Here is a 25,989-nt window from a genome sequence, read left to right on the forward strand (position 1 = left end):
AATGAATGAACAAAGCAATAAGAAGAAAACCTGGAACCCAAAGCATAGAAGGACGATGATTTTCTACCCCTCATGGTGGAAGAACACACATGCAGAAACATGAAATGAGGAACCAGAAGCCAATAGCGACTGAGAGAAGGCAAACTGAGGAATGATGTTGCATAAGGAGTGTACAAATGAACAGTGTCACAAATAGACCAATGTAACCGATGCATGAACTAATTTAATGTAGATAGAAATAAATATAATTTAAGAGAAGAAATAAATATAATTTAAGAGAAATTTACAAATACACCAACGTAACTGTTGGATGAAATAATTTAAGATAGAAAAATATTTAATTATAGATTGAAATGTCTAACGTGTCCCAATACTGAAAGCAAAACACCGAGGGGCACATTTGGGAAAACACAATATTTGAAATGTCTAACGTGTCCCAATATTGAAAGCAAAGCACCCAGGGGCACGGTTGGAAAAACACAATTGGCCACACTTTTAAGATAGAAATAGATATAATATAATATATTTGACTTTTCATCTATTTAGTACTCTTGAAATTGTCACGGAAGGTAATTGACATCATAAATAGCTTTATTTATAGGTGAATATTATAATCGATTGGTGTTAATATCAATAACTGGTTTGAATGATCCTATGTTGGCTACTTTGACTTTAAAAAAAAAAACATAAAGAAACTTCTTGGATTCCTCGTCATTCAACTATTTTATTTAAATTTTGCGCGTTGAAACAATCAGATCCATCAAATAAGTTGACTAAAGTATTGCATCAGAAATTTCCAGGAAAACCAATTCCTTAAGCACAAGAAGATTATATATATAAAGGAATTTACACACACACTCGCAACACACATATATATATCTTAAACGATCGAAAAAATCTAAAGCTTTAACTAAACATGCTTCAACCTGTTAAAATATTTATTACACCAATCATATTAGTGTTGGTTTGTTGCCTAAACGTGGATTGCGCAAGAGTTCGACATTACAAATGGGAGGTGAAGTATGAATTCAAGTCTCCAGATTGTTACAAGAAATTGGCTATAACGATAAACGGGAGAACTCCGGGACCAAGCATCATTGCGCAGCAAGGAGACACCATTGTGGTGGAGCTTACCAATAGTTTGCTGACCGAAAATGTTGCAATCCACTGGCATGGAATTAGACAGGTACTTGCGTACGTACTCATGATCATCTGTCATTACATTAATTATTTGTTATCTTCAATTATGTACATACATGTATGATACTAATTGTGTTTACAGATAGGAACACCTTGGTCGGATGGAACAGAAGGGGTGACTCAGTGTCCGATTCTGCCTGGTGACACCTTCGTGTACAAATTTGTTGTGGATAGAGTAAGCTAATTTTATCCATATGATATTCATTCAATCACTAATTAAGTACCATGCATTAATTATACATGTGGGATTGCAGGCAGGGACATACTTGTATCATGCTCACTATGGTATGCAAAGAGAAGCAGGGCTGTACGGGTCGATCCGGGTATCGTTACCGGATGGGGAAAAGGAGCCCTACAGCTATGACTACGACAGAAGCATCATCCTCACTGATTGGTATCACAAGAGCACAAACGAGCAAGCTACTGGCCTTTCTTCTATCCCCTTTGTTTGGGTTGGAGAGCCTCAGGTAAACATTTTCTTTGTAACTTGTAGCTACAGAATAGTAAATCTATTTACATGTATAGATCGATCACCCTTAATCTTAAAGTTGTTCTTAAATACATGATATATAGGATGTTGATTCTATGGTTCTTGGACTATATATTCGTTCCGTTGTATATGTTTTATTTTGTAAACTAGTTGATCATGAAGCACATTGATCAGTCAGTACCGTTAATCGATCTGTGGACTGGTTCTAAATAGATGTTACCCCATGTAATTAAATAGGATGTTGATTTGGTACGTCAGGCTGACTTTTCCCATTAGCTAGGCTGGTTTCTTCTAACAATGGTAATCTAGGATTTTGAGTTGGTCCGTACATAGAGTTTAATTATATATAATTGATCATAGATGAAGCAAAATAAACTGTTAATGCAGTTAAGTTTGAGGACTTATCAAAGTTTTAATACTTATATATTGTTGGATTAATTTCCAGTCCATTCTGATCCAAGGAAGAGGTAAATTCAGCTGCAACACACCCGGTATCCAATCCGGCCTCTGCAACGCCACAAATACAGAGTGCAACCCATACTCACTCACGGTTGTCCCAGGCAAAACCTACCGTCTCCGCATCGGCAGTCTCACTGCTCTATCCGCACTAAGCTTCCAAATCGAAGCCCACAATATGCTCGTAGTCGAAGCAGATGGCCACAATGTGGAGCCATTTGAGGTAAAAAATCTCTTCATTTACTCAGGCGAAACCTATTCCGTCCTGATCCGGGCCGATCAGGACCCCTCTAGAAATTACTGGGCTTCCGCGAAAGTTGTCAGCAGGAACAACACTACCCCAGATGGATTAGCTATCTTGAACTACTATCCCAACCATCCTCGAAGAAATCCTCCTTCGACTCCTCCTGTCGGACCGCAATGGAACGATGTTTCGCCCCGACTTTCACAGAGTTTGGCCACCAGAGCTCCGTCTGGATACATCCACCCTCCTCCGCAAACATCCGACAGGGTCATAGTCATGCTCAACACACAGAACAGGATCAACGGATACGTCCGGTGGTCCGTAAATAATGTGTCGTTTAGCCTGCCCCACACTCCTTATCTGATCGCGTTTAAGGAAAAACTCTTGCATGTTTTCGACAAGACACCGCCACCAGACGGATACGACCCGAGCCACGATATATATACGGTGGCAAAAAACGTGAACGCCACGACCAGCAATGCAGCGTACCGGTTGGAGTTCAACTCGACTGTGGATGTGATCCTGCAGAATTCGAATACTATGAACCCGAACAACAGTGAGACGCACCCGTGGCATCTACATGGGCATGATTTTTGGGTGATGGGGTATGGTTTGGGGAAGTTCAATTTATCGAGTGACCCGAAGAAGTATAATTATGTGAATCCAATAATGAAGAATACGGTGGCAGTTCATCCATATGGGTGGACAGCATTGAGATTCAGAGCTGATAATCCAGGGACCTGGGCTTTCCATTGTCACATAGAGTCACATTTCTACATGGGAATGGGGGTTGTTTTCGAAGAAGGGGTGGAGAGACTGGGGAAATTGCCTAAATCTATCATGGGCTGTGGACAAACCAAAGGCTAGCTACGTAACTCGAGGAAAAAAAGTTTTGATTTTGATTTTTTTACTTTTATTATTGTCCGATATCATTCATTGGTTGTTTATACAACGTGCCATTAACATCTAGTAAAAGCTTGCAAGCCCACCGAATGAACGATGGCGTCTAAATTTGTATCTTGCGGGGATACGATATTGAGCCAAGCTAAGAATATGATTGCCATTAAAGAAGTTGGAATTAATCCATGCATAGATTGTTTATTCACTTGTTCTCTTTTTTTATTTAGATCCCTCAAGGTATCAAATTAAAAATTAGATTCCGTACTAGTTCAACCCTATCAAATTTAAAATATCGAAATCCAACAAGAATTATAAAAAAAACTTGGCAACCAATCGAATACTAATATATTATTATTCAAAACCATACACAATCAAACACAAGCGTACCATATATTATACCTTGCTCTGATCCAGACCAAGTGTTTGTTGTATAAAGAAGACAAGACTTAAATTAACTTAACATAAAGCATTTCTATATATATACAAAAATGTTGAAAGAAGTAGCTACATTATAGAACATGCATTTGGATTTTCATCACTGAAGATTGAAACATAGGGGTCCTCGGTGGTGACCGCATCGACTTTTCTGACAAAACCTGGCGGTGCTTTCTTGTCGTATGCCGGCGGAGCATATGGCTGAGGCACCAGATTGTAGGGCACATACGGCCATATCTCGGCTTTCTTTCCCGTTGATTTTGCTTTCTTCAACACTTTGTTTTGTTCCACGTATCCTGTTACTGTTACCTTTTGCTCTTTCCTGTTTATCTCCACAGATTTCACTCCTGTCGTCCAAAGATCCATATGTATTTCAATTATGTATGCATGCATGCATGCATATATAATGAAGGAAGATGACTGAATAATTATTACCTTTTAAAGAAGACATAGCCTTCTTGAGTTTAAGCTCGCAGCCATCACAATCCATTCTCACCTTTAGATTTACAGTCTGCAACTGTTTTTTCTTTTGCTTTTTGTGACCTGCAGTGCTGCTCATTATGTACTCCAGAGTTGCTCCAAGACCCAATTTTTTTTTATCATGTACCAACTAATTCAACTGATCATAATAATACAATTAAAGACATTTTGTGGGTCTTTAGGAAAAAAGTTAGTAAGAAGGAGTGGATTCTTCTTACTTCATTTATAAATTTATTACATGTTTTGCTATCTTCTCGTTATATAAATGAATAATTTCATAAGATTTTTTTTGAATCAAATAAACACATCAACAATATGTGTACAGACAAATGATAATTGCCTACGACAGAGAGAATGGATTACCAAGCGACGCGTAAACGGTGCTAATTTTGAGTTGTCAATTTTTCCTCATTTATTTTAAAAACTTTATATAAGATTATATTTATTTTTATCATAAGGTCCATATCCAATCAATATATAGAGAGACACTCGTCAAACTAAAACCATACACATACTATCGTGTTATAATTCGGGTCAAATAAAAATTATTTTCGTATTAATTAATTTTTTTAAATAGAAAATGGATATTTAATGAACAAACAATCACGTTCACAATTTCTGAATTTAAACTAGACAAAATGTGATATTCTTATCATCGTCGAAGACTAGAAGGCTCGAAGCATTGAAAAGACATCCACTAGTGTTTACAAAACAATATACGACCACTAGAAAAACCTTGCAACAATGAAAAAAACAGGAGAAAATAGTTCAATATAGCGTAAATAAGACTCCATTATATATCACGAAAACATTTCCCAAGGAAAAAAAAAAGCCTAAACCAAACGTTTTTCTAAATCTTCAAATTCATACAACAAATGTTTGGACGAAAAAATCTCAAACTCATATGGTTCCTCTTAAAATCTACGAAACAATACATCAAAAGAGCCTTTTCCCGACTCACATTATCAAACCTATATACATCAACATACCAATAAATGCATATAATATAGATTTGGAACCCTATACAAGGGGCTGCCTCAGAGTGAAAAAGTTATCACCTATGATATTCAATTTATAAAAACCAACCTCCGAATGCATGGTGTTAAAACTTTGCAGGCAGAGACCTGTGTCTTTGATCAAAAGTCTCCGCGAATTTTGCTACTTACTAGACCACTGAAATTCTATTTCCAAATTTCTTGGCGGGCCACTTTTGCTAGCGGGAAGCAGTGTGTACTCACCGGCAACGGCACCTAACATGACTACACGATCTACTTGGATAGTTACCTTCCCAAATTTGCTCTGCCAATGACATGAGAAAGTAATTAGAGGATGTGTGTTTTGGCGCAGGTTTAATGGAAAGAAGGATGAGTATTACCTTTCCCATTTTGCTCTTGTTCTTGCAAGAAATGTGAAGTTTCAGGCCTTTAGGGGGACTTTCAAAGGACCAAGCAAAACTCTCTTCCCACTCAGGGTTGGGACCAGTTGATACCACCTGAAAAAGCAAAAAACATTTTGTTGAAGTATGCACATTAGTTATCTTAAAACCCAACCAGATATCAACATTTACTGGAGCAGGTAACCATGTAATCCATCAATTAATATCAGGGAAATCTAAAGATCCAAAGTGTAAGACGTGCGTACATGGCAGTTCAAGCACGAGAGAAAAGGAACAGGAATCACAAAATTTCCAATTAAAGCAAGCCTACTTTCCCCCTTCAGGAGCTCATTTTCAATATTATATGATGGTGCACAGGAGATTAATGTCACCAAAATCAGAAAGGGAAAGACCGCCGAACCAAATTAGAAAATAAAATTATCATATATACATGCCTTGGTTAGCTGAGGGGGATTATTTCCGAGGGTAACTTTGCAGTACACGCTTGGTACCCCAACAGATTGCCTCATATTGTTTCCTCTCTTGATTATCACCACTAATGTTCCCGGTAAACACTGCAGCAAAAATTCTGCCTTCTCTTGAAATCGAGGTGGGCCTGACTGGATCAGGTATTGCAAAAGAGGTATCGCATCCGCAGAAGCAATTGATTGTGCACGAGAAACTTCAGCGGGACAAGCTGACCAAGCTTGCCTTAGAAGAAATAGTGCATCCAATGCAGCTTCTTGAGTGGCTTCTGATCCTGTCTTAAGAGATGTGACAAGATGAGGAATGCTTAGAGTTGCAGGTTCTGTTGCTCTTAGACGTGGAAAGTTGCCAAATAGCGCATTTAGAGCCTTCAGATACTCCTCGTTTACTATGCCAGTGGCCCACAAATCCTTTTCAATCACAGCTGTAAAACCGGTACATTCATCAATACGCCTTGTATAAACACACTTGAGAGAGAGAGAGAGAGAGAGAAGGAGGGGGGGGAGGGGGGGGATCAGTTATGTACCTGTTAAGCCTCTAACAGTTTCGCTAGAAGCATACTCTTGAATGGTATTGTTAGAGAAAAGAAGTTTGATAAACATTGCTGCCTGTATCGATGTTTCGGGGATGCTTGAGCCAATCAGATCAAGCACAACCTGAACACCACCAGCTTCTGCTACAGCCCTTTTATTTAATCTGCTATACATGACAAGGTTCTGCAGTGCACATATAGCTACTACTTTCATTTCTTCTGTGGGTTGATCCTCAAGCAGATTCACTAAAGCTCGGCAGGCTGAAACAGCATCAGCTAATCGAGCAAGGCTCTCGTTTTGGAATAAGTCACCAAGGGCAAGAGTCGCCAGTAACCTTGCCTGCTGACCTTGGGTTTGAGGATCCAAAAGATACTGGGATAGTGGTAAAATAGCGGATTTGGTAGCTTTAGATTCCCTGATCTTCACATTGTTCAATAACACCTCAAGTAGTCGGGCAGCCGTTTCCTCACATTGATGACGTCTAAGAAGTACCAGAAGCGCTTCAATTGCCCCACTTTCGGCCATCGCCTCAGCACTTGTAGAATCATCACTGTCTAACACTAAAAGAGCATTCAGAGCACCAATAACAGTACCCTCTGAGACTGAATGAAGCAACCTAACCAACACAGCAATGGGTACTTCCAAATAATAGTCAGAACTAAACTGCAGGATGCTGGATAACACAGAAGCAGCAGACTCCCACAAAACCTGAGGTAGTGAAGAATCGGGTTGAAGAATGACTTTGGACAGTTCACTCACACCACCCTCTTTTGCAATTTCATTTGGCCAAGTACCTGCAACCCTGACAAGAGCCCTCACGGCTCTCTGTTGCAAAATGGGTGTACCAGGACCAAGAATGTGTATCAATGGACCAATTGCTTGTTGTGTTAGTGGGTCCCCCTGTAGATGCTCCTCTAAAAAAAGACGAGACAGAAGCTCAGCGGCCAGCTCTTGAATTGCTGAAGCAGGAGAGTCAAGTAAAGGCAGGAGAGGCGCTATCACTTGCTCAGACGCCAGGGTATAATTAGCACGACACTGTTGATGATCTAAAATATTCAAGAGAACACGAATTGCACTCCGCTGCCCATCTGTTCCAAACTCTGATCTAGTCAGCAATAAGAAGAAAGGCTCAACCAGTTTCGCCGCAGAAGGACCTTTTGCTATGGCTGCATTATTTGTAAGTATTCTGAGCAGTTCAGCAAATGCAGTACATAGGAAATCTGGTGCTTCATGAAGTATACTAAGCCCCGTCTCAATCACTTCAGCTTTCACCATTTCTATTTTACATGCAGGCCTGTCTTTTCCTAGCTTAACTAGAGCTCTACATGTAGCCTCATGGAGCAAATAATTCTGACCATTAAAAAGCCCAGCAAGAGGGATTACTGCCCCACGGGCAGCAATTAGTTCAGCCAGCTGTTCATCTTCTAGTAGCCTATCTAATGCACGGACAACTGAGTGGTGAGCAGGACTATACTCGTAAACAAGGAGAGAAACTAAAGGCTCTATGCAATGTGCAGCAGCTACAGTAGATCTGATTCTTGTATTGCCAAAAAGAACAAAACACAACTCAGCCGCATCCCTTTTCAACACCAACGAAGTATCCGAAGAAAGAATCCTGCATAGCACATCAACAGCATCCATCTCAATATCAGCTACCACAAGGGCTCTAGACGGGTTCTCGCTCAGTAGAGTAACCAAAGCAGCAATAGCAGCATGCTGCTCTTTCTCCGAGCCAGTGCTTAGAATTTCCACTAAAGGTTGAACAGCTTGTCTAGAAGATTCAGCACTCCTTACATGATCAGCAGAAAATAGGTTTTCCAAGGCTTTTGCAGCACTATATCTTGCCGCTCTTCCACCTAAACGCAAAACTGCTATGAGTTGACTGACAGCAGCCAGTGCAGATTCGTGCTTTCTTATCTCAGCTGTGCTGAACAGAATACCAAGTAAATCAGTAGCAGCTTCCTCGTATTCATCTTTTGGGCCAAGAGAAAGATACTTCGTCAACCCTTCCAAGGCCCCCGATTCCACCATAACAATCTGATTAGGATGACAGTCTCTGGCAAGCTGGATTAGAAGTCCCAATGCAAGAAAAGGTGCCCCTGGTCGATCCGGGATAGGCTTAAGCAAGTCAACAAGGGCTGGAATAGATTTCCTCGAGGTTGCCCCAACCCTGATGTCATTGACCCTAAACAATCTTTCAAGAGCCACTTGGTCCGGATAATGAACCAAACCAAACTCATCAGCCAATTCCAGAAGGTTATTGATAAAATCATCAGCACAACCAAGCAACGAAATAAGTCCTGCAGCTGCCCCTGAATTTGCAACAGATAGAAGAGTTCCCCTGCTACCATTACAGACAAGACTGGCCACAGCTTGGGCAGCAAAATATCTGCCAGCCGAATCCTCTGACCTCAACAATCTTGCTAGTGCTGGAATAGCTTTCATCGTTGCATTAGCACGGACAATTTCTCGGTCTTGGAATAAGATTGCTAACAAAAGGGCACAAATCCATATGCTGCCATCCTCTTTAAATTCAGCCTAGCAAAGTTCACAACATTGATAAGAACATTACAGGAGATCAAGCTAAGCATTCTGAGTGACAATGCGAGCGAAATTTTTTTTAAAGAAAACAATTTTTGCAATACCAAGAAATTTTTTAAGATGGGTGCACATTGATTCAGATATTATCGTTGTAAAAACATACAAAACCATAAATCTAGCACCTGTGTATACAGCAAAAAGGATTGAGAAATTTTCTCAGTAAGAACTTCAATTGCACCAGCCTCCATGATCTCAACTTTACTTTTACCATCATAAGCAGCAAACACAGAAAGAAGCCATATAGCTATATTGGTACCATTAATAACTGATGTACTTCTCTTGGAGCCTTGGCTAGTAGCCTTTTCTTCAGCTATCTTGCAGACGCTTATGGTATCTTCATTGCCCTGATCTCCAAATTGAGAAAACTCAGAAGAACTTAGCATCCCAACAAGAGAATGGACGAGAGATGTCCATGAACTTGAACTATTTAAATCCTCAACTACCCTTTGATGATTCACTTTTGCAGTGCAAACGAGAAGAGCAGCTCCACCAATTTTGACCACAGCATTTGAGTTGCTGATTATCCTTCTTGCAATGGATGAAATGCATCCAGTGGCACCAGCAACTGTGTTACCAAGAACAAGAGGTTGGCTCCGACAGAGCCGGGATAATACTTCAATAGCCTGGTCCTGCAGCATTGGTGTGGCATCTGCAATGCATGAAACTATCGGAGTAATACTACTTGGGTATTCATCAAGAACCACCCAAGGAGGTTTGACGTGTCCAATACCTCCAACACACCTTGAGAGGAAGGAAAGAGCATCGAGTGCTTCTGATGCAACAATAGATCCACTGTCAGAGGTTTCGAGGAATGAAACTAAAGCAAGCACCGTTCCAGCACAATTTATACAGTCAATTAAAGCAGAATTAATTTCACGAGAATGGAGAAACCGGGCTATTGCTGCAGCAGCATGGATCTTGCCTACATTCGTGCCTCTGTGTAGAACTTTAGTCGCTGGCACAATAATTTCTTCCAACATAATTTTTTCAGATACTTCACCATCTAAGAGGAGATTTGCCAAAGCACACACTGCTTGCTCTTGAACTTGCAACACCGACGAGGTGGCAAGCACCAGCAACAAAGGCAATGCATTCCTAGCAATAGCAGCTACATCTTGGTTCACTTTTATTGAAAGAAAAATTGCGGCAAGGCAACGGCAAGATTCAACTAAGATATTTTCAGACTCAACATTTAGAAGTTCAATGATTGAGCAAAGAGTATTCACAGCAATGGAACTTTCACGCAAGTCCTTTCTGAGGTCAAAGATTCTAGAAAGAGCTAGCGCAGATTTTGCCTGAGTCTCTTCCTTGGTAGAGCTTAAGATTTTTATCAGTGTCTCGATCGCATCATTTGCCGCACTACCTTCTCGCATCATATCAGTCAGAGGGGCCACACAGAGCAAACTGTTTAATGCATCTATGACATAAGCTTTAGATTCAGGTAGATCACTGATTAACAATGCAGTGAGTTGGCTGATTGTTGCTGTGTCTGACTTGTGGATCAAATGATTTAAGGTCTTAATAGCAATTTCCTTCCCATTGGAACTTCCATTTTTTAGTAGCCATAGTAAAGCAGGAACAGCATCGGCACTTTCAACACAAGCTCGTATATCCTCACTGTGATTACAGAGGTTTCCAAGAATTGTTGCAGAGTCTTCTTTGGCTTTCGCAGAGCCGGTCTCAAGGATTTGAACTAATGGAGGAATGCCACCAGCGGCGGTAATTGCCCATTTGCTTTCATCATTTTCGTTGGATAGAAGGCAAAGTAAAGCAACAGCACACTCTTGCTGCTGCTCTGATGAAAGACCGAGAAGAGATATCAAAAGTTGAATTCCCTCACGACCTTGAAGAGCATGCCACAAACTACCTTCCTTGTAGCAAAGAATTAAAAGGGACTTTATCAGCTCTTCCTGAATGTCATTGGTTGCCATAGTAATCAACCCAACAAGCAGTCTTTTTGCATCAGATGCAGCAAGTTTGTTTGCTAGCACAGCATTCCCATATAAAGTAGCAAGGGCTTCTATTGTTCGCTCCTGCACCAAAAATGGCATCCTAGGTTTGAACTGCTGGACCAGTGTCTTTTCCACCTCCATGGGATCTGATGCTCTAGAGTATTCTGCATCAGTGTTATATATCATGAGAGCAGAAGCTAAAGCTCCCAATGTGTCGGCAACTTGTGCAGGAGAGATGCATGATTCGAGGCTTTTACCAAGACTTGAGATGACATATGACAAGCCACCAGAGATGTTTGCAAGAGCACACATTGAATTCTCTTGCAACGCTTGGGCGAATTCACCCTGCATGAATTCTTTTGAAGGAGCTATCGTCGCATTTATCAGTATTGGTATACCATTGGAACTAGCAATCTCCCTCCTGGATTCTTTGCACTGTTCAGAAAGAGATTTAAGAGCCCGTGCAGCTTCTGCTCTTGCACAATCTTCATTACCAGCTCCAAGTAGCTTAAGGAGCAATTTAGTTGTTTCTGTAGCCAACACTTCAGAGCAAACAGATGCATCCTCCATCATCATGCATGCCAACAGAAAGCACACCTTTGCTTGAGTACTTGATTCTCCTGTTTTGAGCAATTTGATTAGGATATCAACTCCGCCAGCTTGAATTGATGCAGGCCAAAATCCCTCAATGCAGCTAGAAAGATTTCGCAGAGCTCCAGCCAATAAATCATCAACCAACTTTCCATTGTTTAACCCCTTCCCTAATTGTTCCCACAATGTAGGGACGACTCCTTCTGTTGAAAAAATTTTTGACCCCACATGATCCTTGACGCCACCTTGAGAAACAGCATAAATTGTATTCGCAGCTGCTATTCGGCCTTCTGCTGAGTTTGACTTGAGAAGACCTAGCAATGGTGGAATGCAACCTCCAAGTAATACTTTGACCCTAAATTCATTTTCTTCGCACAGTGAACCTAAAACAGTAGCAGCATGTATCTTAATCCCTAGTGATCCGGAACGAAGAAGAGACACCAGAACTGGTACTGCTTGAGAATGTGACCCAACTGCACCAAAAGCATCTTCCCGAATGCTAATTAGCTCAAGTAGTTGCCTCAGGGAATTTTCCTTCTCATGTGAGGAGGAATTTTGCCGCAATTGTTCAATGCATTTGGCAACACTTGCTAATGTCCCATCGGGGTCCTCCATGCAACTCCGATCTCTGCAAGCATAAAATGTACATGAAGCCATTTTTCACGACTGTCATCTAATTAACATCATCTAAAATTTAAATCATGCTAGGAAATATTAAAAATACTGTGGAATTTAAAGCATTTGCAAGTAGTGGCAACCCAATAATAGCATGTGTTTTCATAGACAGAAAGTTAACAATTATAATTTTACCAACATAAGAAATATTAAAGATCAAGTAACCCAAAATTAGTTACATATAAGGAAACATATAGCTGCAATATAAAATGCTGCATGGCATCTAGATATGTAGGAGGGACTAGTGAGTCCCCTAAACAACTTCATGAGAAGTGGAGCTTTGAGTAACTTCCATATCGTTTCATAAACTTAAGTAAACCCCCATCTATGGTTCTAGATCAGTGCTGTTCGTTGTACTAGAATTACTCTATTGCTGAGTCACTGAATTGATGGGTGAAGACAACGTAAAGGTGAGATATATATCTTGATCATCGTAAAAGGAGAAAGAAAATATGTGAAGCAATTTCGATTACTATTTGCAATCAGTGTACGTGCACCATTGACTTTCTCTGGTGGGTTTGGAAAATGGGATATTTCAACGGTTTCCACATCAAGTTCCATAGCTTAGCAAAAACATAAATCAAAGTACAGACATAATCTGAAACATCTAATTGCATGTCAACTGCTACTCTAACCAACCTTGAGTTCAGTTTCATATGGAGATGTGGACTTGGAGGTTCGGAGTCCAGAGATTTAACGTCCCTACTTCTCTCCTACAGAAGAAAAGGACATAAATTAATTGTAAGAGAAAATTATCAGAGATGCGTCAAAGAATTCAACACAAGCACATTATAAAACAAAATCATGTAATAATAACAGTGTGTTGTTTTTTGTGGAACATGCAGAAAATACAATATTGCACACAATAAAGATGTGACTGGAGTGGGAAAATCTATTGGCCAAGATAGTTCACTAGTCAGCCAGTATCTCGTGAATCATGATCTCTTTGGATGAAAGACAAGCATAAGAGGTACACAGCATACTCGGAAATATACACAATCTAGGTTTCAAGAATATGCTTTTAGAAAAACGAAAACGGGATTCATATTCAAACTATCATAAAATCGTTTCAAGAAAATTCACAGAAAAGAGGATGCCCTGAATTTAGAATGATCAAATGTTCTTTTTTGAAATATCTTCACGCCATATTTCAAGCATAAAAGAGATGCTTAGTGCCCCTTCTCAAATGCACCGTGCCAAGCAAATGCATAATTTACATGATCATTCACTAGAGATTCTTGAATTGCCATTGAAATTATCACAACAATTGAGCAATAAATCAGACCAAGCAAGAAACATTTATATTATCAGATGCTAGATATCAGTACACAATACATGTGACCCCAAACACAGAATAAAATAGAGGGAACAATTTCTACCCCAGTTATTTCGATCAGAATATGTGAGTATATTAATTCGGGGATTAAACAAGGACACAGTCGACCAGAACATGAAAAGAATATTACCAACTCATTGGTGGGAAGTGTGCTTCCATTTGAAGGAGCAAAGCGAAAAGCTAGTGTTGTCGCCAGCTTTGCTATTATCCGAGGTCTTCACTTCAGATCTAACCAAGACAAGCCAAAGCTATAAACTGCATCAGCCACAGGACACAGTATTTAACCAAATCACTAGTAGAAGTTTAAAATCTGAAACAAAATGCCCCACTCAATAATTAAAAAAAAAAAAAAAAACGAAAATCTTTATTGAATGATGCCGGGAATCTGAACTCCAACTCCAAAAATAATGATCAGACCCACGTTTGCAAATCAAATATAGTGCAGCATCAATCATAGACATTGAGCGTGAAGAAAATAATTATGATCGATAGGCCCCTCGAGGAGTATCAGAAAGAGCATAACTACGCAATCTCGATTAGATTCAAACCCGATACACTGATACAGCAAACCCATTGAAAATCCCACCAAAGTGTTATTTCTAAAATTTAAAAAATCACTAGATCAAGTGATCCCAGGTATAAAAGTCGACAGCTTCAGAATGCGACAAATCCAATCATAAACCGACCTGCATTCTATATGTTACATAAGAGGCCAGTGAAAAAACAGTGAACGTGATAGATCTAGCGGAAATGGGGGAACCTGTATTGGAGTGAGCTACAGAACACCAAATCTGCACATCCAGTTCAAGAATGGTGATGCCGTGGTTTCTTGAGAGAGCTCTGTATCTCTCTCTCTCCCCCTAAGAATGCCAATTGATAATAAGAAGCGGAGAAGAGAAGTTAGATAGCTAGCTAGCTGGAGACTGAGTGGGTGTGGGGCCGGGCTGAAACACCGACGTTTTGACCGGGTTCATGGGTCGGCTCGGCTCGGCTCTTTTTATTTTTATTTATCTGTATTCGATTAATTTATTTATTGTTTTTAGTTTCGCTTCAAATTGAATTGAGAGCATAATCGATTACCTTTTCTTAGGATAAATTTTTTTTAAAAAAATATAAATATTAATAATTTAGTTTTATTAATTAATTTATGAAATTCATTAATAAACCATATAAATCATAATTAGATTTTCTAAATTTTTGGAAGCCATGCAATTAACTTGATGTGGGTTAGCTGGCCCGACCGACTATAAGCCTCTACAAAAACATGGCCAACTATATATATATATATATGCACCTAATAATTAATTAATTCGGTTATTATTATATCAGTTAACATATGCTCAACTAATTAATTTCAAGTGGCAACGACTAGGAATGCAATAATTAGGAGATCTTTAAATATCTTATCTTAATCTACTAAGTAATTATTATTTTTAGAAATAATGTCACACTCTCCATCCCATTCTCAAATATATAATTATATATTTTTATTTTAATATTATTTTGTTTATTACTAAAATGTTCTCATTAACTAAATATTTTGTAAATTTGATTTTTCAACGATATGAAAAATAAATAAAATTATATATATTTGGACAGATGAACTAATTAATTTGATGAAACCTATGTATTAACCAAGAACACTTATTAAATACCTACAATTAATCAAGAAAGGTTGATGATTGGAACCTAACAACAGATCAAGGAATGATGTGAAAGGGAAACCAACCTTCCTCCTTAATTTTATCATCGTTTTAATTATTATTAACCCAAGTATTGCATTCTGATTCAAGGAAGGACTCAACCCCAAAAGGCTGAGGTGGGTTCTGGTCGGATCAAGATCCTCTGTTGTGGGTTCTCACACAGCAGATGATGTTATATATTAAAAAAAATATTTTTTTTTAAATTGATATTTTTATATTTTAATTATTTCAAAATCAAAATTATATTTTTTATATTAAAATATGTGATTAATAATCCAATTATATTTCAAAATCAAAATTATATTTTTTATATAAAAAAATTTATCTCGTATAATATTTTCTTGTTCGAACACTTAGTCTTTTTTTACATTTTTTTGAAAATTGGATTATTTCTTAATCTCTAAGAAAGGAAAAAATATTTTTTGTATTTAAAACTTTAAAAAAGAATGAGAAAAATTAACAATAAACAAGATTATTATTTTTGTTACAAATATGTGATTAATAAACTTTTAACTTGTAAATAAAAAATTAACAAGATAAAAAAAGGAGAAAATAGTTTTTTTAAAAAGAACTATAACATAAAAAAAATTGAATGGACCGTCGTTTTTTCTTGTTAGTTCGGAATCGCATATTTGTAATAAAAAATTAAATTTTTATTAACATTTTTTTAAAAAAAAGAGTTGAAAAAATTATAAAAGAAAAACTAAGAAAATAGATGTCATTTTACCCCACAATATATATTTGTAACCAAAAATAAAATTATAACTTGAAATTGGATTATTAATCACATATTTTAATATAAAAAATATAATTTTGATTTTGAAATAATTAAAATATAAAAATACTAATTTTTAAAAAAATAACTTTTTTTTAATAGATAGCAACCTCTGCTATGGGGAACCACTATAATAAAAATTATTTAATTTAGTTCATGTTAAAAAATATTATTAAAATATTATTTTTTTTATTTTTCGACAACAAAAAAAAAAGAAGAAGATCAAAGTGTGCAATCGGCTTAACGAATTTGGTTGGGTGAGTTTTTTTTGTCAATTTCCTGAAAAATAAAATCATAAATATTTTTAAAACATGATATCCAGCTTATAATGTAAATTTGTCAAATATATTATTGATTTTATATCTAAAAAAACTCATCTGTAAATTATAATTACTACAAAATCAAAATCTTGTTGTGATAATTTTTTTATGTTTTAGCGAAAAAATAAAACGAATAGTTTTTCTTATAAAAAAATACGAAAATTATTGTGTATCTTACACATATTTTCGCAGCTAGTCCATGGTCGATTTTTTCCCACGTCCATGGTAGCATTCACAACTATCTAACTTAATTAAATGCAAAAGACATTTCGATTTTTCAACTTTTATTTAGCCTAAACTCAAAAAATAAGGATAGAAAATATGTTAATGACTGGACATTTGTTTTCACAACATAAAGTAGGTAGGAGTACTAGGTGATCCGAAACTCAACTAACGATATGCTTTAACTTACAAAAATGTCTGGTTCCTACATGCATTTACTGGTTTTTGCACAAAGTGATTGATCATTTTAACTATGGACAAATCAAAAAATTTCAATATTCAATTTCCTTTTTCCTAAATTTGAAATTCTTCTGCTACACAAATCCAACTTTTTTAACCTTCGAAAATTGCCCATTAGTGCATTATTGTGTGTGTGGAACTCTATGCAATTGGAATCCTGTTATATTAGATATGGACAACCAACCACTGTCTCCTCTGATTAAATTTTGTAAATAATTAAACATTAATTTGAATGGACGTGTGGAGGAATTTTTGACTCAAATTACGATATAATTATAATTTTTAAATATACAATATAAACAATTAAATTTGTTTGGTTCAAATGTTTTCCCTTGAAAGTGTTAATTAATAATTAAAATGTAACTTGAAATTAATATTAAATCGTAAAAAAGAAAAACTGAAAATGAATCCTATCCCATGTAGGTCCTCTTTCCATTACTTATCACCAAATTAAAGCAATTAAATTTGTAAGTCAAAACAAATGTATTCACACTTTCATATTACTTTATAAATTGAAATCATGAAATGAAATTCTCTTCACGACTTTATTTGTATCCCAAAATATACTTCTTAATATGTTGGCATTATTTAAATTCTTGGCTCATCTTTTCTCATCATCTATACAATTCTTGTACAATTTCATCCTCCTCCAACTCATCGTTTTCGTATGCTGTGCCTCCCGAATCACTTCCCACAACCACCACAAAACTGCTCCACAGTTTCTCTCACTGGTGGAAGAGAAAAACCCGTCGGAACGATATGAAACCCGATCGGAAATTGGACATAGTTTCGAGTGCTGCACAGTTTGCTTGTCCATGTATGAAGAGGGGGATGAGGTAAGGAGATTGAGTTGCGAGCATATATTCCACAAGGCATGCCTTGACACATGGCTGCATCAAGGTCTCCCCACGTGTCCTCTCTGCCGGATCGTCGTCTTTCCGGACAGAGCTGTGGCCAAGAATATGGTCAGGCGGCAGATTTATCGGCATGATGTAAATGATGACAGTGATGAAGAACTGGAGAACTCGTTGTATGCATGCTTTGCATGGTGATATACATATTATTTCTAAATTATATAGGTTTTGTTGTTAACAAAGTTTTCCATTTTAGAGTATAATGTACTTCTTTAGAGGAATAAAGGAGAGATTGGTAGGAAAAAAGACTTTGGCGTGTACCCATCAGACTTCAGAGTATATTTGGTCATTTTATTGTTTAGTCATGCAGCTAAGGTAAGATATATGGAATGGGGTCGAAAAATCATGTAATCGGCCAACTTGTCAGTGGACAGTGGGTGTGTCTGCTGTCTATGTATATATATTATATCAACATGAAATTAAAAATCAAGCAATTAAATGGGAAAGAAAAGTAATACCCGAAGACTTCGAATTTAAAGGTTTGACTTGACTTAACTTGACTGGCTGGACATGACACAATGAGATACTGAACGCAGTGCAATGAAATTATCTCAGTTTTATCAAAATTTATCTGCTCAATATAAACACCATAAATTTTCATAGAAATTCTTGTATATAGTCTTTGTTTTCATGTGCAAGAATTATTAAATAAAATAAAATAAAATATAGATACATGCATATCCTGATACACGCATGCTATATGCCAAGGGAAAGAATATGCTATTACCTAAATTTAATCAATCTATTGCCCTCTTGTGTATGTCAACCCCTACCTGCATCCATTAAGTCTAAAGTCAGCACAAGTTGCATGCACGTGTTTTAATCACTTCTAGGTCTATTCAATCAAAATGCATATATTGTGACAGGAGCCTAGTTGGTATATAATGTATAGTACTATTATATCAGATTACAATATAGAATTTGAACTTGTGTTTTCTGCTAGTTGGTGATATTTATGTAACTTCACTGCAAGATATATTTATTTTTTAACGGAAATATTATAAAACTTTAGATCATAAAATTATTCTGAATTACAATAAATTGGATCTAACTCGAAATTCCTCCAAATAGTCATTCTACATTCGATGAAAGATCAAAAGCTTTACGAGCTAATTGATGAGCAACATAATTGACGAGAAACGTTGTTTGCCGTCCTTCTCATATGTTGTATAGATATGAAATTGCCAGACTCCATAAGATTGTGAATAGCCTGCGTTATAATAACATTTTATCACAAGTTCTCGTCCTCTGCGTTTATGGAATTAATTGCATTCTGGAGAAAATGCATATTTCAGTTATGTCTAGCCGCAAACAAAATTTCATCCCACTTCTTATCGCAATTATATATGTCAATTAATTATTGGTTCTCAAAAATTAATAAAAAAATAATATGTTATAATTAAGTACAAAATTTCAATAAAAAAAATTTCACAAAAGTCTATAAAAATCTTGCAAAAAAGTCTACATGAATCCACATAAATCTGTGAGATTCTGTAAAAGTCAATAAAAATCTATCAATCCATAAAAGTTTATCATTTAAAAAAATCATTAAAAGTCATCAAAATTCTAGATTGAATTGAATATGTGTGATTTCATTTCAGTTGCTATCTTCCATTCAATATGTGTGTGTGGGGTAAAAAGATTTATTTAAAAACATCGACGACANCATCGTGTTTCATCAATATCTTATCGTATTATTTGAATTAATATATAAAAAAAATCATTGCGTATTTTATATTTATAAAATACGATGATTTTTTATATAAAGAAATATATAAAAGATCAAAATTACAAACATATCCCATTTATAAACACAGAGCAACATAGCCATCATAACATTTTTTTACAGCATTTTTGAAATCCTCCTAAAGGAATGACCGTAGAATCACATCCAATCCATATAAAAAATTGAATGTCTGAAACCGTGAATGAGTTTATAATGAACTTGTATAGAAACTCGACTTCACCATTTTTGTAGACGATAATTGATACGAAGTAGTTGCTACCTAATCTCATTGCACAGTCGCACAGGGCCGATAAATTAGTTTTTATCCTTCTTCAATCATCCCAAAAGTATTAGATATACAGTGAGAAGAAATACAATCAAATGTTTCTTTCATTCTTGATTAATACATCATATAAATTGCATCGAATGTGAATTGTATCAGTAAGAGATACTTCTTTATCGTACAAAATTACAAACAGCATCGACGATAGTATATCCCCTTTATCATTCCTCATAATTAACAATACAGATTGATATCTAATCGACGCAGAAATACAAACCTACAAAGCCGCAGAGTCGATTAACCTCTACGTAGGACACTTCTTGTCGAATCTTCACAGAAGTCCAAGCGATTTTAGTTGCTGAATATGCTCTGGAGGAAGAGGTGGGGGTGACCAATCTGCACCAGTCGTCTCACCATCAACATCCTCAACCACATATTCCTAAAAAAAAACATGTTATAAAGTATACTGAGGAATGTTTCTTCCCCAACAGAAGGTGAACATAATTGAAAATGTATGCGGAGATTTCTAACTCGTAAAACCAGGGGCGAAACCAGGATTTTGGTTTCGGGTGGACTAAATCAGATTTTTGGATTTTGTCCACTTAAGGATATGTTCACTTCTTCCAATGTATTGAATTAATAAATCCAATTAAATACAACCGATGAATTAATTAGCAACTCAGAACAACACGAACAAAGCCATGAAAAGTAACAAAAAAAACTCGAAATTTAAATTGAGTCTCTAAGCAAATTTCTGGAAACAACTCAAAAGAAAACCACACACTAATAAAACATATTTATTGGAAACCGCAAGATGAGTTGGATCACGAACACAAATGTTCATAATAGCAACTTAGAATCAAGTTTTGAAGTACAGGAATATGACAAGTAATTATATATTCTTCATGGCATGAACAAATTCATAAGACGTCCAGAAAAATTAATCAACATACGAATCTTGGAAAACAACTTAGAAACAAATTCCGACACAGCAAAGCCATAATCGATATTATGTAGAAACAACCTCACAGAGAAGTTGAAAACTGAGCAAAATATACAAAATATGGTTTTATTGATACTAGAATTCGACTGCATTAATCGTCGAAACTCGGACACAATGAATTCATTGATTCCACTTAATCAACCGTAGAGAGAAATTATTTATGGTTCCAATTTAATATAATTTTAAAAGAAAAAATTTGCAGAGGCAAGATACAATTGGGAGAAAACGCAATCTACCAATCTCAAAAACTAACTGGACATTTAAGCAGTTGGGCTGAAACCCATATAATAGAATGGGCATGGACACATTAAAACTAAACCTATAAAGAAAGGGGATAGCCCGGTTAAATCGCACGTCCCTTCGTAAAACTTGTCTACTATCTCTCGCTGCTAGTCTGCTTTCAATTATTCATTATCCAGTATTATTGCTTATGTATTAACTGCATCAAGAAAACTAACAGCAAACACGCAAGTATGGTAATGGGTCGGTCCAGTAGGACCCGAGACTCGACCCGCTACAATTCTGAAGGACCCGAGGCCTGACCCACCCCGTCTAAACATAACCCCATACCCGCCTGACCCACACGCGAAATTTGACGGTTTCTACCCGCCAAACCCGTTAGACACATCTAACAATTATATTCGTAATATTTTTTTATCTTTCAAATTTTGAAGATGTACATTTATAGCATAAATTGAATAAACGTCTACAGCACAATTTCAACCAAATATTAAAGAGAACAACAACTCATATAATTCCACAAAATATTAATTGGATATTAAAGTACATACAAACCATAAAATCCCATATGTAAGGAAATTTTCAAAAGTGGAGGAAAGTGGTATTTATAATTGAGAGAATAATATTAACCCTAATAGAAACCAAAATGAGTTGGGTATGGTCAAACCCGTTACCCGACCCATGCGCATTTAACATTACCCAAACGGGTTGGGTTCGGGTCGTGTACCCGCTCTACCCGTACCCATTGTCACCCCTACGCAAATCCTTATCAGCGGGAAGATGGGAAGATAGGACAGACTATCGAAGCAAGAGTTTTAAGATCAACTGATGTTTACAGCACAGAACCACGTTCTAATAATTTGACACAGCTCTAAATTGGAGGGAACTTGCTAAAATAACCACTACAAAGACTACAGAAGGTGAACATAGGAAACATATGTCTTTAGATCTCCAACTCCTAAAACTTGTCTACCATTTCTTGTTTCATGTATATTTTCAATTGCTTTTTATCCAGTATTATCGTTTACATATTTATTGCATCAAGAAAACTAACTGCAAGCACACAAATCACCATCCCGCAAAGACAGAAAGACTACAGAATGTGAACATAGGAGATGTATTTCCTTAGATTTCTAACTCATGAAAATTGTCTACCATTTCTTGCTTCATGCACGTTTTCGATTATTTTTTATCCAGAATTATCGCTTACATATTTATTGCATCAAGAAACCTAACTACAATCACACGAATCACTATCATCGGAAAGATAGGACTAGTGAATCAAGAGTTCTAAGATCAACTGATATTTCTAGAACAGAACCACATTCTAGTAATTTAATTGGAGGGGAACTTGCTAAAATAACCAATACAAAGACTATATGTTTCAAATTAAGATGCTCGAATTGCAAATCTGCACACCAGAAACCAAGGTATAAGATTCACATTAAAATCTTTCTTACAGTAAAACTTGGCAGCAAACAGTGGCTACGGGCAATCAGCCATCTATTAGAGGAAAAAGGCAGTTTATAATGAAGAGGGACGGTTTTGAAGAAACTTTCTACAGAAGTAGCAAAAAATGAAACCAGACGTCGTAAAAAACTTTCAAGTGATTTCTTTTCATGTGCTGGATTAAGAGGACATCAGAAATAGGGAGGATATCGTATAACATGTGGCACTTAATGGTCATGATAAAATAATGCAAGCAAAGACAAAATGTAATACTCACTTTCGTTAGCATTCTTTTTGCAAGTATGTGGTAGTGACGCTGCCAAATCCTCTGTCCAACCATTGTGGCCACCAACACACTATAGAATACACCAATCACAGTAAATAAACCAAGTACTACTAAAGCCATTACTAATAATAATGGCAATCCAGCTTCACCAGCACTTCCCAAGCAACCACATTCACCAGCTGCGCTGCCACAACTTTCAAAGCATGTGGTACAATCAGTCCACATACAAAGAGTGCCGGGCAAATGGCAATCTGCACACATTCTGCAATATGACGATTGTCGAACGAATCAAATTTCAGACGTTAAAACACACGTCAATGAAGAGGTAAATGCCATAGCGATGATTGCAAATAATAACACTCACTAATAGCACTTAGAAATCCAAAACATGGTAATAAGTAGAATAAAAGCAGACTTGAACATTACAGAAACATAAAAGCAGACTTGAACAAACATGATAGATAGGTAAAATGCTCGAACAAAGTAAAAAACATTGAATTAACTTTTCAGCTACTATCAATGTCAAAAAAAAAAAAACAGGGACAGATAGAGACGGAGAGAGAGAGATTGTATACCCAGGATGACAACAACAAAGACACAATTGTCGACATGGCTGTGCTAGATCATTGCGCACTCTTCTGTCATAACAAGTAATGACGCACCCAGATAAGCCCAGCAAAGCAAAAAACAACAGAGCCCCTGCGGAAAGAGTACAATGGGCCTAACATCATCCATCAGAGTCCAGACATCGACAAAAATGCCGAAGAACACATAATGATGTTCTCCAAACAAGCACATCAGACGGAAAATAATATAAATTTCATCGTCATATACTTGATCTCTTAAAATTAATGTGCTAATATCATTGTTCTAAAAGACGAAGTCTGAGACCGCCTAGGCGCTGCGCGGTCGCCAACCTCCCAGATTTTTAGAAAGGCGACGTCTCTGGACGATGTTAAAAAAATCGACCGCCCGTCTAGACGGACACCTGATTTAATATATAGAATTTTTTATTTTTATTTAATTTTTAACCTTTTAAAAAGATTGTTCGCATATTTTTTTATCGGATAAAGAGTAGGAAATCTATTGATTTTGAGTTCGAAACTTGTACAGATGAATTATTGGATAAATATGGATATAAACAATAATAATTAGATAAGTAGGTTACAAGTTTTTTTTAACCTCTGATAGATGATCTACACTAAATATTTCTGCGTATTAAAATTTTTAACCTTTTTTTCTATTATTAAATTTTTCACTGAACAGAGTGAATGGTTTCTCTCTGAGATAACCCCCCAAGCTATTCAAAGGATCAAGTTTCTTCAAAGGATCAAGTTTCTTCAAAGAAACCGATATATACATTGCATAATGCCAATAACCAAAAAGGAATACGGATTATCTGTTGAAAAACTTACTAAGCATCCACGGAATATGGATAATATGTTTCTTGGTACATTGAAATTGACACCATTTTCAATACTTCACTTTTCAATTTTGTTCTGAAATACATATACTTTGACCAAACACAAGATAAAAAGCTAAAGATGCAGTTAATATCAAAATATCCAAATCCATTATATTTTGTCCTGAACCTGCATAAGAGACAACCTGGGAGATACACCCAATAAGGAATTCATAGATGGGTAATGTGAGGCTAAGGATTACCACAGATGTAGTAGAAACTAAGTTCGCTATCGAAACCCCAAGAATGGCGAAGCCAATATTTTTGGTAGCCATCAATAAGATACCCCAAGTATGCCAATAGAGCAATAATCTGTAAAAATAATATAGGTGTTAGAAATTAGAATATAACAAGGACTTGAAGGATACTTAAACTTTCATGCATCATTATTACTCGAAAGAATTTTAATTTTTAACATAATAAAAGGCGAGAGCAGATAAGAAAATAAAATAGAACAAAAAGGACTCCAACCAGCTGAACAGCAAAAAAGATGCATAAAATATCCCTAGTGACAAAGAATCGGAACTTCAAAGTTCGCCACTTCCTATCAGCAAAGACATGGACTCTCAAATAATAAGGGGCCTTGCAAGTTGTGCAATGAGCAAAGGCAAAGCCTTCCTGCAAAAAGTAAAAAGGATTGGGAAAAAAAATTAAATGACTCAAACTGATACAACATGTGGAATAATGCTTTGCGGAAAGAATAGTGTCAGAAGCTGATAATTTAAGAAATTTAGATCATATTATTAACTCAAATAGAATAAAAAAAGCTTGTCAGTATCTAAAAAAAAAGAGAGAACCTTTAAAGAACGCCAATGATCGAGACATTCTCTGTGAACAAATTTTGATGTCCCTTTGCACTTGCAAGGAGCAATAAAGTCCCTTCCTGGTAAACAAACAAAAATTCCAATGCGGAATACAGTACTTTAACCAAGTGAATAATGTCATCAACCAAAATGCGCGTTTAATGCATCATAAAATTCCTTGAGGCAACATAAAATCCTGAAGAAAAAGAAAACGTAAAAGAAAAGTGCAGCCTATGTAGAATTATGATGCAAATGCAATTAGATCAAACTAATTAGCCCGCTGTTAAACCTAATATAAAGTACTTTTGGGAAATGAAACAAAAGGAGTATATACCAATACCAAATAAATAAATCCATTCATCAATGATAGAATGCAGATCACAAAAACAGCGATCAACTGTATGACCCGCAGAATAATTGGAACAAACCTAGATACGCTTAAAAGATTACATGATTATTTCATCAATCAAACCCTAAGGGACAGGATGGAGGGATCATACCGTCAGTTTCGAGGCAAATCCGGCACTGAATTTGCTCTTCGGGACCCAATTCGAGATCTATCTCAGAAGACTTGGTGATCGGAGCCGGCGCCGTGAGTGGCAACGAGTCAGACCGGTCATCATCCATGCATATAAAAAGTCAATGAGCAATGAATTGATTACAAGAGGAGAAGAAGAAGTTATTGATTGATGATAACTTTGGACTTAGGCTTGGCTCACACCAAGCAAGCATAGGAGAAATCTTCCTCCTCCTCGCCAGACCAGTATTCCCCTTGTTTCTTCTGTTAGTCTGTAATAATATGATAGTAA

The 25,989-nt window shown here is 36.6% G+C and overlaps 4 protein-coding genes across 6 annotated transcripts; 1 reads left to right on the forward strand and 3 right to left on the reverse strand.

Moving 5' to 3' along the window:
• Positions 1-857: 857 nt before the first annotated feature.
• LOC140971009 (L-ascorbate oxidase) lies at positions 858-3,493 on the forward strand. The gene is made up of 4 exons (XM_073433039.1): positions 858-1,186; positions 1,283-1,375; positions 1,455-1,667; positions 2,136-3,493. The coding sequence occupies exons 1-4, from the start codon at positions 917-919 to the stop codon at positions 3,255-3,257; spliced, it is 1,698 nt and encodes a 565-aa protein (XP_073289140.1). The 5' UTR covers positions 858-916; the 3' UTR covers positions 3,258-3,493.
• Positions 3,494-3,626: 133 nt separating this feature from the next.
• LOC140971010 (heavy metal-associated isoprenylated plant protein 23-like) lies at positions 3,627-4,422 on the reverse strand. The gene is made up of 2 exons (XM_073433041.1): positions 4,161-4,422; positions 3,627-4,072 (listed from the first exon to the last, which is right to left on the reverse strand). The coding sequence occupies exons 1-2, from the start codon at positions 4,282-4,284 to the stop codon at positions 3,795-3,797; spliced, it is 402 nt and encodes a 133-aa protein (XP_073289142.1). The 5' UTR covers positions 4,285-4,422; the 3' UTR covers positions 3,627-3,794.
• Positions 4,423-4,979: 557 nt separating this feature from the next.
• Positions 4,980-14,667, reverse strand: LOC140971011 (protein CELLULOSE SYNTHASE INTERACTIVE 1-like). Of its 2 annotated transcripts, none has more exons than XM_073433043.1 (8): positions 14,515-14,667; positions 13,885-13,982; positions 13,058-13,131; positions 9,323-12,371; positions 6,593-9,137; positions 6,036-6,490; positions 5,581-5,697; positions 4,980-5,504 (listed from the first exon to the last, which is right to left on the reverse strand). In XM_073433043.1, exons 3-8 carry the CDS (start codon positions 13,072-13,074, stop codon positions 5,364-5,366), a joined length of 6,324 nt encoding a protein of 2,107 aa, XP_073289144.1. In that variant the 5' UTR covers positions 13,075-13,131; positions 13,885-13,982; positions 14,515-14,667; the 3' UTR covers positions 4,980-5,363. The 2 variants fall into 2 exon arrangements, with proteins under 2 accessions (XP_073289144.1, XP_073289143.1); XM_073433042.1 differs by having other exon boundaries at positions 13,885-14,009; positions 14,515-14,643.
• Positions 14,668-20,016: 5,349 nt separating this feature from the next.
• On the reverse strand, positions 20,017-25,955 carry LOC140971013 (uncharacterized). 2 transcript variants are annotated; one of them, XM_073433046.1, is made up of 8 exons: positions 25,681-25,955; positions 25,175-25,260; positions 24,849-24,995; positions 24,581-24,689; positions 23,491-23,614; positions 23,065-23,177; positions 22,907-22,985; positions 20,017-20,376 (listed from the first exon to the last, which is right to left on the reverse strand). In XM_073433046.1, exons 1-7 carry the CDS (start codon positions 25,805-25,807, stop codon positions 22,912-22,914), a joined length of 780 nt encoding a protein of 259 aa, XP_073289147.1. In that variant the 5' UTR covers positions 25,808-25,955; the 3' UTR covers positions 20,017-20,376; positions 22,907-22,911. The 2 variants fall into 2 exon arrangements, with proteins under 2 accessions (XP_073289147.1, XP_073289146.1); XM_073433045.1 differs by having other exon boundaries at positions 22,907-23,177.
• Positions 25,956-25,989: the final 34 nt, after the last annotated feature.

Source organism: Primulina huaijiensis, chromosome 2, assembly GCF_012295235.1.
Source record: "Primulina huaijiensis isolate GDHJ02 chromosome 2, ASM1229523v2, whole genome shotgun sequence".
NCBI classification, from domain to species: Eukaryota; Viridiplantae; Streptophyta; class Magnoliopsida; order Lamiales; family Gesneriaceae; genus Primulina; species Primulina huaijiensis.

What these genes read in the sequence shown, in the direction of transcription:
- LOC140971010 (XM_073433041.1), bottom strand. Translation starts at nt 4,284, where the DNA reads ATGAGCAGCACTGCAGGTCACAAAAAGCAAAAGAAAAAACAGTTGCAG. An exon ending in GGCTATGTCTTCTTTAAAAG is followed by an intron (nt 4,073 to 4,160) that starts GTAATAATTATT and finishes TTTGGACGACAG; the next exon opens with GAGTGAAATCTGTGGAGATA.
- LOC140971013 (XM_073433045.1), bottom strand. Translation starts at nt 25,807, where the DNA reads ATGGATGATGACCGGTCTGACTCGTTGCCACTCACGGCGCCGGCTCCG. An exon ending in GATTTGCCTCGAAACTGACG is followed by an intron (nt 25,261 to 25,680) that starts GTATGATCCCTC and finishes TTTGTTTACCAG; the next exon opens with GAAGGGACTTTATTGCTCCT. An exon ending in CAAAAAGAATGCTAACGAAA is followed by an intron (nt 20,377 to 22,906) that starts GTGAGTATTACA and finishes GTTTTTTTTTAG; the next exon opens with GAATATGTGGTTGAGGATGT.
- LOC140971011 (XM_073433043.1), bottom strand. An exon ending in CCTTTTTGCTGTATACACAG is followed by an intron (nt 9,138 to 9,322) that starts GTGCTAGATTTA and finishes GAACTTTGCTAG; the next exon opens with GCTGAATTTAAAGAGGATGG. An exon ending in ACAAGAGCAAAATGGGAAAG is followed by an intron (nt 5,505 to 5,580) that starts GTAATACTCATC and finishes TGTCATTGGCAG; the next exon opens with AGCAAATTTGGGAAGGTAAC.
- LOC140971009 (XM_073433039.1), top strand. Translation starts at nt 917, where the DNA reads ATGCTTCAACCTGTTAAAATATTTATTACACCAATCATATTAGTGTTG. An exon ending in ACTGGCATGGAATTAGACAG is followed by an intron (nt 1,187 to 1,282) that starts GTACTTGCGTAC and finishes TTGTGTTTACAG; the next exon opens with ATAGGAACACCTTGGTCGGA. An exon ending in TTTGGGTTGGAGAGCCTCAG is followed by an intron (nt 1,668 to 2,135) that starts GTAAACATTTTC and finishes ATTAATTTCCAG; the next exon opens with TCCATTCTGATCCAAGGAAG.